The following is a 14774-nucleotide window of genomic DNA, read 5'->3' as shown; positions in this document are numbered from 1 at the left end:
CGGGGGGACGGGTTCCTGTTTGTTCCAGCAATGAAGGGGATGAAAGTGGGAGAACTCAGCAGCCCCCCTTTTCTTCCTCAGCTCTGTGATTGGCGGTGGGGGTGGGGTGGGGATGGAGGGGTGAGAGGGCACAGGGATCTCTCTAAAATGTCTTACATCATTTAGGATGGTTCCGGGTGGTCCCAGGATGGAGGTCACATCCAGGACTTGTCTTCTGCTATCTTGAACAAGAGATGGCATATGCTGTGGTCCCAGGACTTCGAAGCACAGAACCTGTATTGAATTAACTAAATAATGAATGTGAGAAGGAGAGCTCCCGGCTCCTCTCTCTGCCCCCTCCCTGCCCCCCTTCCCTGCCCCCATTTGTCTGGAATTTTCCTAGTTGCCAGCAAATAATGTGAAAGCCCAGAGGTACAGTTTCGGCTCACACTCGTGACCTGTCCTTATTACATATGTAGGGCTCTGCTTCAAAATACTTCCTAGGCTGCCAAGAGACTAGTATAAAGATGTCTGAAAATTTTTTTTTTTTTTTTTTTTTAAAAAAGAGTCAGCATCATACGGGGGAGGTGGCTCAGACAGTCAGGTGCCTACCGTGCAAGCACGAGGACCTGAGGTCACACTTCAGCACCTGTGTAAAAAGCCAGGCACAAGACCAGACATAGTGGCAAATACCTATCATCCCAGGACTGGGGGAACAGGGGCAGGTGAACCTCTAATTCTGAAGCCAGCCTGGTCTACTTAGAGAGTTTCAGGACAGCCAGGGTACACAGAGAAACTATATCTCATACTAACCAACAAAAGACTCCAGCACAGTGGCCTTGTAATCCCAGCACTGGAGAGTGAAACAGGTGGATGCCCTGTGCCCACTGGCCGGCCAGACTAGGGAATCAGCAAGCTTCAGGTCCCAGTGAGAGACCTTCTCTCAAAACATCAAGCAGGACATCAAGGAAAGACACCCAAGGCCAAGGTCGATTGTGGGCCACAAACGTGCGTAAAGTCTGTGTCCTGGGAGAAGAGATGGGACCAAAAGATACAGAATGGTCAGAATCAAGGGACAGCTCCTGGGTTCTGATGAAAAGAGGAGGAGGAAGAGGAAGAGAAAAAGATGAGGACGAGGAAAGGAAGGATAGAGGAAGAGAGGAGGGGCAAGGTCCAGATGTGGTGAACATCTGGAGAAAGCTGAATGATGTTAGGGGCTTAGAGATGCGCTTCTGAATGTGTGGATTTGTGGGAGGAAGCCATTGTCCAGTGGAGCTGTGTGTTTAAGAAGCGTCTAGGGCTGGGGCAGGAGGCATAGCTCAGAGAGGGTTCCTGAAGAGGACCCAGGTTCAATTCCTAGTTCCTGCATGGTGGCTCACAACTATGTAATTGCAGTTCCAGGAGATCTGGTGCCCTCTTATGGCCTTCTTAGGCACCAGGCACTTAATTGATGCGTAGACGTATAGGCAGACAAACCACCATACATATAAAATAGTACATTTTAAATTAAAAAACAAGCAAACAAACAAACAGAAGCACCAAGAGCTGGAGAGATGGCTCAGGACTTAAGAGCCCTGACTGAACTTACAGAGGACCCTGGTTTGATTTCCACATACTGCCTCCGTGCCTCTGAGGGCAACCGGCATTCATGTCGTTAAGGTACATACATTCAGACAAACACTTGTACACGTAAAATTAAAAATCAATAAGTCAAAGAAGATGAAGGAGTAGGAGGAAGAGAAGGAGGAAAAGGAGGAGGAGGAGGAGAAGAGGAGGCAGCAGCAGCATTATTTAGGCATGAAGGGGGCTGACTGACGGCTGCACAGGGCTTTTGATTGGCCAGGCTAATAGGATACACACAGATGACCAGGCTCTAGACAGGTCTCAAAGCAAATACAGTGAGATGCTAACAACTATTAGGTACAGCTGGGAGACCACAGGGGTCAATGATCTTCATGATTAAAACTGCTCCTTCTAGGGCTGGTGAGATGGCTCAGTGGGTAAGAGCACTGACTGCTCTTCCTGAAAGTCCTGAGTTCAAATCCCAGCAACCACATGGTGGCTCACGACCATCTGTAATGAGATCTGATGCCTTCTTCTGGTGTGTCTGAACCAGAAGAAGACAGCAACAGTGTACTTAATTATAATAACAAATAAATCTTTTTTTTTAAAAAAAATTGCTCCTTATAGAGTTCTCAAGATGGCTTCAGTGGGTAAGATCCTTAAGTTCTGTCCTCCTTCTCATTGTCTAACTATCCTCCTTCTCCTTCCCCCAGGGTCACCACCACAGATTCCTTCCTTTCCCCCTCCCTGCCCCACACCACACCATGAAGGGCATTTCAAAGAGAATGACCAATAATCAGAGTTATGGACAAAGTCAAAAGTAGACCTGAGGCTCATAACCCGACTTCCTATGTATTTCCTGATGCTCTTGATGGTTAATGTTTTTGATTCTTGGTATGTAGCCCTGGCTGTCCTGGAACTCACAGAGATTCTCCTAACTCTGCCTCCCAAGTATTGAGATTAAACCATATGAGGATTAATCTAGACTGTCGACTTGACAAGATCTCGACTCACTTAGGAGACAAAGCTCCATGGATGTATGTGAGGGAATTTCTAGATTGGGTCAACTGAGGAGGAAGACCCACCCAAATATGTGGGTGGCACCAAACCATGGGCTGGGGTTCTGGACAGAGCGGAAAGAAGAATGTGAGCTGGGCACCAGGATTCATCTCTCTGTTCCTTACTATGGACGCACCTTGACCAGCTGTCTCATGGTCCTGCTGCCAGGCCTTCCCTGACATGACAGACGGTACCCATAGCTGAGAGACCTTCCTCCCTTAAGTTGACTTTGTCAGTATTTTGTCACAATAACAAGAAATGATGTAACTAATGCCTTACCGGAGATTTAGGCTCCCCCTGCTGGTGGCTTCAATGGAATGGCTTCCATGGGCTCCTCTGTTGGAACGCTGGAACAGGTCCCCAGCTGGTGGAACAGTTTAGGGAGGACTAAGGGGTGTAGCCTTGTTGGAGGAGGTTTGTTACTTGGGGTAGGCTTTGAGGTTTCCAAAGCCCGTGGTCCAAGCCCAGTCTCTCGTGTCTCTGTGTGTGTCTTTCTCAGTGCCTCTGTCTCTGTCTTTCTCTCTCCCTCCCTTCCTTTCCATCTTGTGGACCAGACGTGAGCTGTGAGCTCTCAGCTACCACTCCAACACCATAACCTGCCTTCCTGCTGCCACACTTTCCCACCATGATGGTTATGGACTAACCCATAGGAAACTGTAAGCAAGCCCCCAATGAAATGCTTCTTTTTATAACAGTGGTTCTCAGCCGGTAGGTCTCTACCACTTTGGGAGTTGAGCAACCCTTTCCCAGAGGTCCCATAGCAGGTCTCCTGCATATCAGATATTTACATTAGAATAGAAAAGTTACAGTTATGAAGAAGCAATGGAAATAATTTCATGGTTGGGGTGGTGACTGCACCATGAGGAACTGTATTAAAGGGTCACAGCACTAGGAAGGCTGAGGAATGCTGTTGTTTTATACGTCGCCTGGGTCACGGTGTCTTATCACAGCAAGAGACAAGTAGGACACCCCTCTATCTTTCAGTCTCCTTTTCTGTGTCCACTGATTTCCCTGGTCACTGAGAACAAAGTAAAAACCAGTCGGTCCCGATGCTATGGAACACACGCAACATACATTGTGTTCATACCACCTACGGCAAACCTGAAGGGAAAATACAGACTGTGACTCAGAGACCCTGGGGGAAGCACTCCATTACTCAGCTCTGGGTGCTGGGAGGACTTTCCTTCACTTTCCCACGCCCTGGCACCCCCTGCCAACACCCCTCAGGATGGGATGCTGTGTGGTTCCCAGTGTTGCGGGAATACTTAAAAAATGAATCCACCCTGTAAATTCCCTTTCCCGCCGGAACACATTCTAATACCGATATCATCCAGCCTCATCACTAAGTTCCGGTGGGTTCTTGCTATTTTCTCCCAGCTAGCTACAACATCTCGCTCACATGCAATGCTTTACACACCCCCACAATCATTTATCTAGCTAGCGCCTAGGACCCGGTAGGTAATGCATGACTCTTAAGGCTTTAAGATCCAATCAGGTTTATAAAATAATAAGATCTCAATTTACAAGATGCCAATACAATAATTTCAGAACCAAATAATAAAGACAATATTCTAACCCAATTAATCTACTTTGTAAAAACCTTTGCTTGGTTGTATAACCACAGGGGGTCTGACGCCTCATCATCCTCTGACTCCATGATGAAGATCCTCTTCCTCCTGCTCCTGACCTTTCTCCTCCTCCAACTCTAGCTCCACCTCTCTATTCCTGTCCATTCACAGGCCTGTCCCTGCCCTAATGTGATTGGACAGAGAAAATGCTGCAACATCCCAGAACCCAAGTAAAAGGGCAGGGGCACAGAGGTGTGTGTGTGTGTGTGTGTGTGTGTGTGTGTGTGTGTGTATGTGTGTGTACACGCACGTGCTTCCAGCACCGTGGAAACAGACCCAGGTGCCCAGAGACCAGCCAGCCTTCCTGTCTCAGGTCAACAACAGTCTCTGTCTCAGAAAATGAAATGGATGGTGCCTTAGAAAAGACATCCGAGGTTAACCTCTGGCCTCCACGGGCATGTACACACATGCACACACACACACACACACACACACACACACACACACGGCTAATATGAGCAAACAAGATGGCTCACCAGGTAAAGCCCCCACCATACACACACACACACACACACACATACACACACGGCTAATATGAGCAAACAAGATGGCTCACCAGGTAAAGCCCCCACAACCAGGCCTCAGCCCTTGAGTTTGATCTCCTGGAGCCTACAGAATGGAAGGAAGAACTCACTCCTACAAGTTGTACTCTGACCTCTATGTAGGCACCCCTCTCCCTTGCCACACACAAAATAGTTGTTAAATTTAAAAAAAAATAGGCTAATATATTCCAACAAAAGTCCTTGATCCTAGAAAAAGCAGGACCTTTTAAAAAAAGTTTTATTTATTATTATAATTAAGTACGCTATAGCTATCTTCAGACGCACCAGAAGAGGGCGTCAGATCTCATTATGGATGGTTGTGAGCCACCATGTGGTTGCTGGGATTTGTACTCAGAACCTTTGATAGAGCAGTCAGTGCTCTTACCTCCAAGGTCATCTCGCCAGCCCAAGGAGGCCTTTTCTAGGGAGGAAGATGGTGTCCCATTCCTGTCTGTGATAAGAGACCTGTGTTCTGTGAGCTGGGCTTGCCCGCCCCCTGGCTGATACTAGCGGTAATGATTGCATCCCGTGCTGAGGGAGTGTTCTGTTGGAATATAAATGCCCTTCTGAGGAAGCCTGGCCTTTGGAGCTGTCTGTACAGGAAGTTGGCCTGCCATCTCCTGTATCAGTCGCCAGGATGTGTCACAGGGATGTTCCCTTGGGCAATTTTCTGCTTTGCCGTGGGAGGAGAGTTTTCTCCCCTCTGCTTCCTCTGCCGCCTCCTTTATCTTTTGCAGGAAAAGGAGGCCTTTCCTACCCTTGTGTGGCCCCTTGGCTTCCAGGACTAGGCATGGTGCCCTGGTGGCTCCTGAGACCGGGCCACCTGCTTCTCTTGTGCTCCTCAGGGCTTGGAGCTTCAGCAAGGACTCTCCCCTCAAAGACAGGACTGCAACTCATGTGTCTGAGGACTCCCCATGAGCCTGCAGGTCCCCATGCTAGCGGGGCACTTGGGAACCATGATAGGTCTGTGGGATGCAAGGCGTGGGGCACTTGGGGGGATTCCTGGCTTTCTCACGAACAAGGTAGGATTTTTTTTTCTCACTTAAAATAAAACAGGACCCCGGTCAGTGAAGACTTAAAGGCATGCCATGTGGGAAAGGCCACTGTCTTCCAAAGTGACCATCCCCAAGGCTGGGACTCAAGTACCAACTGCCTCTACCCCGTCTGATATGGAAACTCCATTTTTGGGCCAGGGGTACAGCCCAGTGGTGGAGGGTTTTCCTAGACTACTAGAAACTTTTACAGCATTGTCACCAAATCCCTGATGAGAAGCCGTGTCAGGTTGGATGCGTTTATTCTAGGCTGGGATCAGAGGTTCAGGCCAGCATGACAGAAGGCATGTTGGCAGGAGGCAGGGCTGCTTGCTCACATCCTATTAGACCAACAAGAAGAGGGAGGACAAGAAGCAGGACCACTGTACAGCATCAAGTTTGCCCCCCACCCAGAGGACCACTTCTTTGAGCAAGGCCCAACTTCCCAAAGGTTCCAGTATCCCGAAAATAGGGCAACCAAACTAGGAACCCAGTGCTCAAAACATGTGATCCTGTGGGGGATGTTTTATATCCAAGCCAGGGAGTCTTGTCACAATACTGCAAAAATATAATACTAAGGAGCGGGGAGAGAAGAGGGAAGAGGAGGAGTTAGAGATGGGAAAGGGGGAGGAAGGAGGGGGAGGAGGGAGGATAGAAGGAGGAGGAGGGGGAAGAGGAGGAGGGACAAGGGGAGGAGGGAAGGGAAGAGGGGGAGGAAGGCAGGAGAAGGAAGAGGAGGAGGGAGGGGAGAAGGGGGAAGAGAAGGAGGAGGAGGAGGGAGGAAGGACAGAAGGAGGGAGGGGAGGAAGGACAGAAGGAAGAGTTGGGAGGGAAGGAATCGGAAAATAAAAGACAAAAGGGAAACCCCCATTTCTCCAGAGAATCCATCTGGTTTCCCATCCTTGGAGCTGAGAGTCCCTCATGACCCCGCCAGCATCCCACAGGCCCTGAGCACACAGCAGAGCCAGGACTGAGCTGGTCCAAACTCTGCCCTTTCTTGGTTGTCAAATCGAGCAAGTGTCTTCTCTGATCTTATGAAACATCTGACTAGAGAAGATTTTTTAGACCATAACCGATAGTGAGTAACTGAAGCCACACGGCGAATGTGTGGGTAAGGAATTACTCCATAATCCCTCACGGAGTGTTGAAAATTCCCCCAGCACAGTTCACTCTAGGCTGCCACAGAGCAGGCTGAAGAGCCTTTGAACTCAGGAGCTGACCCAGATCCTGAGCTCCAGGACAGCAAACAGGAGCGGCAGGCACCTGGCACTCCAGAGGAACTCACCCAGGGCTCATCATATGTGACAGTCGACATTTATACCACGACTCAGACAGCACCCACACAGAATCCTGCAGCTCTGCACCTGTGGCCCTGCTCACCTGATGCACCCCTGCTCTTGAGGAAGCAGGCTATGAAACTAGGCAGCTGAGATCAAACCGAAACCCCGGATCTGAACAGACAGCTTGACAGCGGCTTCCCATGGAAGCCACAGTCACAGTTGCTTTCAGTGTCACCGTCACCGCCCTGTTCATGGCTGCTGCTTGGATGAGCCCATAAGGGCAGAAGTCTTCATCTCTGTTGTTTGTACCTCAGCCCTGATGGCAGAGCCTGGCTTCAAATATTTGTCCATTTAGTATGTGTCTAATATTAAAGTCCCACTGGGGAGCTGAGATGCCTACAGTAAATGCCAGGGATGCTGGTGGGAGACGCTGTCTTTTCTGCTCTGGCTTCAGAAAGGTTGGCCCCCTGCAACTTAGCAAAGGCTCTTACTGTCCTTCAGTAAGGGGCTGGAGGCAGAAGATGGAGTGGAGAGCTGACAGCTGAGTCTAGAATGATGGCCTGGAGCTGTGGCTATTAGCTAGGGATGGGTGTGAGCCCCCAGGGGATGGTGGCAATGCCTGTTTTTGGTTATTACTGTTGGGTGTATGCTCCTGATATGCAGTGGGTGGAGGCTGCTGATGTTGCTAAAGGTCCTCTGAGGCAGGGGGGATTCCCGCTGGGGAGTCGTCCAGCTGAAAGCAGTTATGATGCTTGGCTTGGATAACCCATTGCCTATGAGCACCCGATGAGAGCAGCTTTGAGCAGCTTTTCCTGTTCTGTCTCATGGTGAAGACCAAAACCAAAACAAACAAAAGCCATTGGAAAGTAAAGCCTCCTCCGTGACCTTCAGCTGGTGGCATTCTAAGACAGCTAGGTTGGCCATAGGATACAGATGCGGCTCTCCTGGGAATGAGGCTAACTGGCTGCCTCCTGCATCTTCTTCCACTGAATCTGCCAAAGGGCTTTTATGTAACTCAAGTGTGTTGTGAATGAGCAGTGTTTGGGGGCATCTGCATCCCCGTATCCATGGCCCATAAAGAAATAGGCTCATTAGGAGAGGCTGCTTATTGAAGAGGGGGTTATATACGTGTCATCCGGGACACTTCCTGGCCAGTAGGGGGTGGTGGTGGGCAGAGGAGGGTCCCTGAGTTGTACTGTGTGGCTGGAAGGGAGCCTCTCTTAGAGTGACTCAGTGCTCTGTTGCTGCGAGAGAAGCTCCAGGTAACTCAACTTAGTATCTCAGTCAGGGTTTCATTGCTGTGAGGAGGCACCATGACCAAGGCAACTCTTACACAGGCAAACGTTTCATTGGGACTGGCTTACAGATTTGGAGGTTCAGTCATTATCACCATGGCGGGAAGCGTGGCCGTGTGTAGGCAGACAGGGTTGCTGGAAGAGCTGAGAGTTCTACATCTTGATCCGAAAGCAGCCAGGAGGATCCTGTCTTCTCTAGACAGGCAGGGGGAGGGTCTCTTTCATGACGGGCAGTGCTGGAGCCAAAGATCTCAAAGTCCATTCCAGTGGTAATGCACTTCCAACAAGGCCACACCTCCTAATGGTGTCACTTCCCATGGGCCAAGCATATTCAAACCACCACAGTAAGAAAGAGTGATTTCTCTGGCTCAAGGTTTCAGAGGTTTTGCTTGGCCCTTAGCTTTGGGCCAGTGGTAAGGCAACACATCATGGTGGGCTGCATGGTGGGCTGCATGGTGTAGGAAGTTTGTGGATAAGAGTGTCTGTGGATGCTTGACTGCTGTGGACTGCAGAGTTTGGAAGCCCTTCCTCTTCTGCAAATCCCTCCTGCGTGACCTACTCCACATGTCCTGCTAAAGGTGGTGGTGGGGGAACACTGTCCTCTGGGGCAGATGAAGAGCAATGTGTAGATGTTGCCACAATCATGTGGTTATGTCACTGGGGCAGTGGGTCCTAGCTGGAGGAAGTTAGCTCGTTCAGGATAGGTCCTGGTGGAGGAAAATTAGGTGTCCAGCCCAGACATGGTACCATACTGTATGTGCTCCACCTCCCCCTCCTCCGTCCCCAACTCATACCTACCAGGAACCTGGGAATATGATTGTGACCGCTCCCGCCCCTGGGGATCATCAGCCAATATTGGTTCAGGAGGGCAAAGGGAACAGAGACTATGGATGGGGTGGGGGTGGGGAGGGTGGGGTGGGGGTGGGGGTTTGGAAGCCTTGTGTGTACATACAGAAATGATGACGCTGGGAACAGCTGTGGGGAGGCAGATCAAAGTTACTTGGGGTTAAGTCAAGGGGACAAAGTGGGGTCAGAATATCAGAATATCATTGGCTGAAGGCTTAAGTTACTGAAAGACCTCATTAGCATAGAGAGGTAGTCCAGAAATTGCTAGCTGAATGGGTTCTATCGGGAGAAAGGCAGTTGAACCTGTAATCTTAACCAAGGCTACGTGACATTCTGCAGGTAGAGGTGTGTGTGGGTTAAGATCAGAGAAGGGGAAGCCCTGATAGTGAAGGGAGGAGATGTCGACCTTCATTAGCAGGGCAACGTATGACCTCAGAGGGAGCAGAGACGTTACAGACAGGATATCTCCAAGATGTAGTGACAGACTCATTTCAACGACTGGTATCCTAATACTTGGAGCCAAAGACACATAGGCAGAAGGAAGACAGCCATGTGACAAGGGAGATACTAACTGGAACATTTGGGCTGTAACAGTGTGGCTAAAAGCCACACAAAGCCCGAGAGTGACAGATCCCTTTGAGGACCCCAGAGAGCTGGATGCTGGGGACCTTTCCTGTTCTCACCTCAGCCTGTTCCTGTCTGCCCTTCACAGTCAACATCCCTGACTGGTCTAAAACATCGCCCAGATAATTCAGACTGTTGTGTCTGTGCACACAGATGGCTTGGAGGGATTTCTCAAGTCTGCAGATGGACATCCTCCTCAAGTGTACATGAGTTTTCAAGTAACAGGAACCATGACAGAAACTCATCATCACCGGACAGTGACAACTAATAAAACCATTCAAGTCTCTGGGGACTTTTTCTTTTTTCCTTCTTTTCCTTCCTTCTTTCTTTCCTTCCTTCCTTCCTTCTTTTCTTTCTTCCTTCCTTCATTTCTTTCTTTCCTTCTTCCTTTCTTTCTTTCTTTCTCTCTTTCTTCCTCCTTTTCTCTCTCTCTTTCCTTCCTTTTTTTCTTTCTTCCTTTTCTTTCTCTCTTTCTTTCCTTCTTCCTTTCTTTTTCTCTCTCTTTGTCTTTCTTTCTTTTCTTCCTTCCTCCTTTCCTTTCTTTCTTTTCTTTTTTTCTTTTTTTGACATGGTCCTACCATGTAACTCTGCCTCCCAAGTGCTGGGATTAAAGACATCACCTGAAAGCCTTCTTTACTAAAATGAAGTTTTGAATTTCTGTAACATGCAATTTAGAATATTTCGTCTATTTTGACTGTTATTTGGCATGAAAGTGAGTTTTCAACTAGGTATGTCTTTAGATATTTGCTTATTTAATTCCAAGATTAAACGTGTATCCAGGGACTAGAGAGATGGCTCAGCAGTTAAGAGCACTGACTGCTCTTCTAGAGGTCCTGAGTTCAATTCCCAGCAACCACATGGTGGCTCAAAATCATCTTCAGTGGGATCCAATGCCCTCTTATGGTGTGTCTGAAGACAGCTGCAGTGTACTCATATATATATATATATATATATATATATATATATATAAATATATATATATATATATAAATGTATCCAGGGTCTAGAAAGATGACTCAGGGGTTAAGAACATTGGCTGCTCTTGCAGAGGACCCAAGTTCCATTCCCAGCACCCACATGGTGGATCACACTGTCTATACTCCAGCTCCAGGGGATCTGACACCCTCCAGTGGCCTCTGAGTGCATTAGGCACTCATTCACATACATGCAGGCACAACACCCATACACATTAAAAAAAAACCAAAACACCCAAAGTTAATCCAGGGGGCTGATTCATGTCTGTACTCCCCACACTTAAGCTATAACGAAAGGTAGGATTGCTATGAGTACAAGGCCAGCTGGGGCTATGCAGTAAGACTGTGTCTCCAAAACCAGAAATAAGTACTAAGAAAAACTGTGTGTAAGATCCATAGACATGTATATGCCAGTGAACAGGCAACGGTGGATTACTCAGGGTGAAGCACAACCACGCCCAGCACAGAGCAGAGGATACAGGGAGCACGGTTCCCAGATGCTCAGCCAGCCAGCACAGTGGGATGAGGGGGCTACAGCCGGGGCTGCTGAGTCAAGAGACAGAAAGCACACACAGAACCAAAGCTGGTGGCTTCTGGCAGCAGCTCAGGGCCGGGGTGGCCAGCCCCAGCTTCTTACGGAGTTCACTACATCTCTCTGTGTGCTGTAAGGTCAAAGGGAGCCTGTTTCCAAGCCTGCTTCCTAGTTTTAAATGTTTCTTCACATGCAGTTTGCTATGGTACACGTGTAGAGGACAACTTGTGAGAGTTCTGTCCTTCTACCATGCAAGTCTCAAGAACCGAACTCGGGTCCTCAGGCTCGGTGCTCCGTGCTTTCCTAAGTTTGCACATCTCGCTCTGTTGTTAACATCACGGTGATAGAGGAGAGAGGGGGACGTCTCTAATTGCTGGATGTAGCACTGACAGGGCCTAAAGTTTCACGGGAAAGCTTGAGGGGTGAAGGCGTCCCTTCTAATTTACAAAGCCGAGTGAACTGGCTGCCCTTCATCTTCTATAAGCAAACCCAGGATGAGATGATGCCAACCAAAGTTGCACTTGGGACTGTGCCCAGGCCTGGCACACTTTTCCTTCGCTCATGCTGTGAACAGCACTATTATGAGAAAAACCAGAGTCCCTCATCCATTCTGTCAGGGCATTGTATTCGAACCCAGGACCAGGGCTGGACTGCCCTTCACTGATGAAAGAAAAGGTTTTTGTTTGTTTGTTGTTTTCAGGGAAATATTTCACCTTAAACTTAATAGACTAGAGAGAGCAAGCTTCTGTCAGCCACTGTGGACTTATGTAAATCAGCCTATTAACTAACAGGCTGAAAGTACGCCCTCATTTTGTTTATTCTGGAATTTTTGTTGTTGTTGTTGTTGTTGTTTTCGAGACAGGGTTTCTCTGTGTAGCCCTGGCTGTCCTGGAACTCACTCTGTAGACCAGGCTAGCCTTGAACTCAGAAATCTGCCTGCCTCTGCCTCCCAAGTGCTAGGATTAAAGGCGTGTGCCACCACCTCCCGGCTTATTCTCAGAAATCTATTTTAAGTCATAAACACCATTGCCTACAGAAAAAGGGGGGAACAAAGCCTTGCTGAAGTCATTTACCTGCCACTTCTTTATTTTTTTATGAGTCATGCTTTGCCCCTGCTGTTTAATTTCAAGACTGCTTAGGTGGGGATAGGGTGCTGGCTCTGTGCTTAAGATGGCCTGCTGCTCTTGCAGAGGACCTGCCTCCAGCTCCACTCACAGTGGCAGCTGGCAGATCACAGCATCTGTAACTCCAGGCCCAGGGGATCTGACGCCCTCTTCTGGCCTCCGGGTGCACCTGAGAGTGCATGCACACATACACAGACACAAAATGTTTATGACTTAGGTATGATGGCGTGCACCAGACGCAGGATGGTCATGGATTTGAGGTCTGAGCCACAGAGTGAGATTCTGTCTCCCAAGGAAACAGAAAAAACCGGTAGCTACTGAAGATGTGATTTTTTCCCCCTGAGGCAAGAAGAGAGGCCTTCTTGAAGACACTGGGTAGCAGTGTGGCCTAGGGTAAGAATCTGGTGAGGTGGGGCTGGCGAGATGGCTCAGCAGGTAAGAGCACTGACTGCTCTTCTGAAGGTCCTGAGTTGGGATCCCAGCAACCACATGGTGGCTTACAACCACCCGTAATGAGATCAGACGCCCTCTTCTGGTGCGTCTGAAGACAGCTACAATTAATTACACGGGAGTGAGTGGGGCCAGAGAGCAGCCATACACATGATAGCTCACAGCCATCTGTACAGCTACAGTGTACTCATACACATAAAATAAATAAAATAAATCTTTAAAAAAAAAAAAAGAATCTGGTGAGGTCCCAGGGACATCCCCCTGTACTCCCCCCTTCCGTCTTGATGTCTGATGGCCCTGCCCACCTTCAACAACAATTCCCCAGCCAGGTTGCTCCTCAAGAGCCCTTTTCTAGCCACTGACCCTCTGTCTCTGCTCCCCAGCCACCTCCACAGAATCCTAAGGGGACGGGATGGGCTTGAGTTTAGACCTTATCACAACGGTGCCAAATAAACTCTTCTTGGGGTGTTGCTTTTCTGTAACAGGAGACGCAACCAAGCTAACTCCCAAAAACATGTAACACAAAGGTCTTTTTCTTTAAAAAAAAAAAATCAAACTTCAAAATAAGAATACTCCAAGAACATTCCAGAACAAACTACGTTTCTTTCCTCTCCTGAGAATGTCTTCTCCATTCCCTCAGAGTTCATGGCTCATCTTCTGTCGATTTCAATGTGACCCCCAGTGCAGACCCTGACATCTCCCAAATGGGTGTGGTAGGGGGTCCTCTGCCTTCTGAGTTCCCTATGCGGCTCCAGGGCCAGTGCTATTCTACCAGAATGCCATCCACATTCCTCCGCTGCATGCTCACATTTTTTTCAGCCTCCCTAGACATATTTATGTTCCAGAACCTTCTGGATTCTTCCCCTCATTCCTGATATTACTGCTTTTTGGACGTTACCCACACCAGCTGCCACCCACCTGGATGTCTATTATACTAGAAGCTTCCAGAGGCAGCAAGCCTTCTGTGCCCCCCTATATCCCCCCCACCCCCTCCCCCGCGTGGTACAACGCCTGAGACCCAGTGGGTGTTCAGTAAACACTGAGCAACGGAACAAACACTGCTGTTAAATTCTACAGAACAAGGAACACCATGGGGGAAAAAAATCTTAAGATTCACTTCCTGCAAGAACATTGTGTTTCTTCGCAGGCGCAAGAGCTTAAATCCTATACAGTGCACAAGCGTCCCCTGGTGGCTGCATGGAGCAGTGCCATGACACTTGGAAACTGTGGTGAAAGGTAAGATCCCCTTCGCTGGGTGACAGTAGCTATGGACACCACAGGGGAATCTGACCAGATCTCTCACATTTAGGTTAAAAGAGATATTAGAAAGATGACGGCTGACGGCCTTGTGGGGAGAGCAGATGCCTGAAAAGCCAATACACCGTCCTGCACAGGGATGCCCAAAGCAGCGCTATTCAAAATGGCCAGAAGGGCCGGGCGGTGGTGGCGCACGCCTTTAATCCCAGCGCTTGGGAGGCAGAGGCAGGTGGATTTCTGAGTTCGAGGCCAGCCTGGTCTACAGAGTGAGTTCCAGGACAGCCAGGGCTACACAGAGAAACCCTGTCTCGAAAAACCAAAAAAAAAAAAAAAAAAAAAAAAAAAAAAAAAAAAAAAAAAAAAAAATGGCCAGAGGGAAGCCAGCCCCCAAGTGCCTACTCTGAGAACGGAGACTATTCAGTGGCATTAGACAGTGACAGGACCAGGGACTCATGCACAGATGTATGAAATGAAAACACTTACGATTCTAGTTCTTTTCTGTGATTTTGGAAAACAGACTCTCTGTCTCTTTGTCTCATCTCTCCCTCTCTCCTCTCTCTCTCTTTCTTTCTCTCTCTCTCTCTCTCTCT

At 48.7% G+C, this 14774-nt stretch overlaps 1 protein-coding gene and 1 long non-coding RNA gene across 8 annotated transcripts in view; one reads left to right on the top strand and one right to left on the bottom strand.

The window, feature by feature from the left end:
• LOC116068443 (translation initiation factor IF-2-like) overlaps positions 1 to 14774 on the bottom strand; it is a 121577-nt gene that overhangs the window by 58056 nt on the left and 48747 nt on the right. For 4 of the 7 annotated variants that reach the window (XM_031337982.1, XM_031337980.1, XM_031337981.1 and 1 more), the window contains exons 3-4: positions 2881 to 2965; positions 157 to 273 (exon numbers count right to left, since the gene is read on the bottom strand). In XM_031337982.1, coding sequence (XP_031193842.1) covers positions 195 to 273; positions 2881 to 2965 — 164 coding nt within the window. In that variant the 3' untranslated portion in view covers positions 157 to 194. Of the gene's footprint in view, positions 1 to 137; positions 274 to 792; positions 1006 to 2880; positions 2966 to 14774 lie in introns of those variants that run through there. The other 3 variants (XR_004109581.1, XR_004109582.1, XR_004109583.1) reach the window with 3 other exon arrangements.
• The window catches only part of LOC116068444, an 8735-nt gene continuing 8015 nt past the window's right edge, over positions 14055 to 14774 (top strand). Inside the window, exon 1 of the long non-coding RNA XR_004109584.1 lies at positions 14055 to 14163. This is a non-coding gene — a long non-coding RNA (uncharacterized LOC116068444). The remainder of the gene's footprint in view (positions 14164 to 14774) is intronic.

Source organism: Mastomys coucha, unplaced genomic scaffold (assembly GCF_008632895.1).
Source record: "Mastomys coucha isolate ucsf_1 unplaced genomic scaffold, UCSF_Mcou_1 pScaffold22, whole genome shotgun sequence".
In the NCBI taxonomy this organism is placed as follows: Eukaryota; Metazoa; Chordata; class Mammalia; order Rodentia; family Muridae; genus Mastomys; species Mastomys coucha.
The sequence above is the reverse complement of the archived record's forward strand: the minus strand, read 5'-3'. Positions and strand labels throughout refer to the sequence as shown.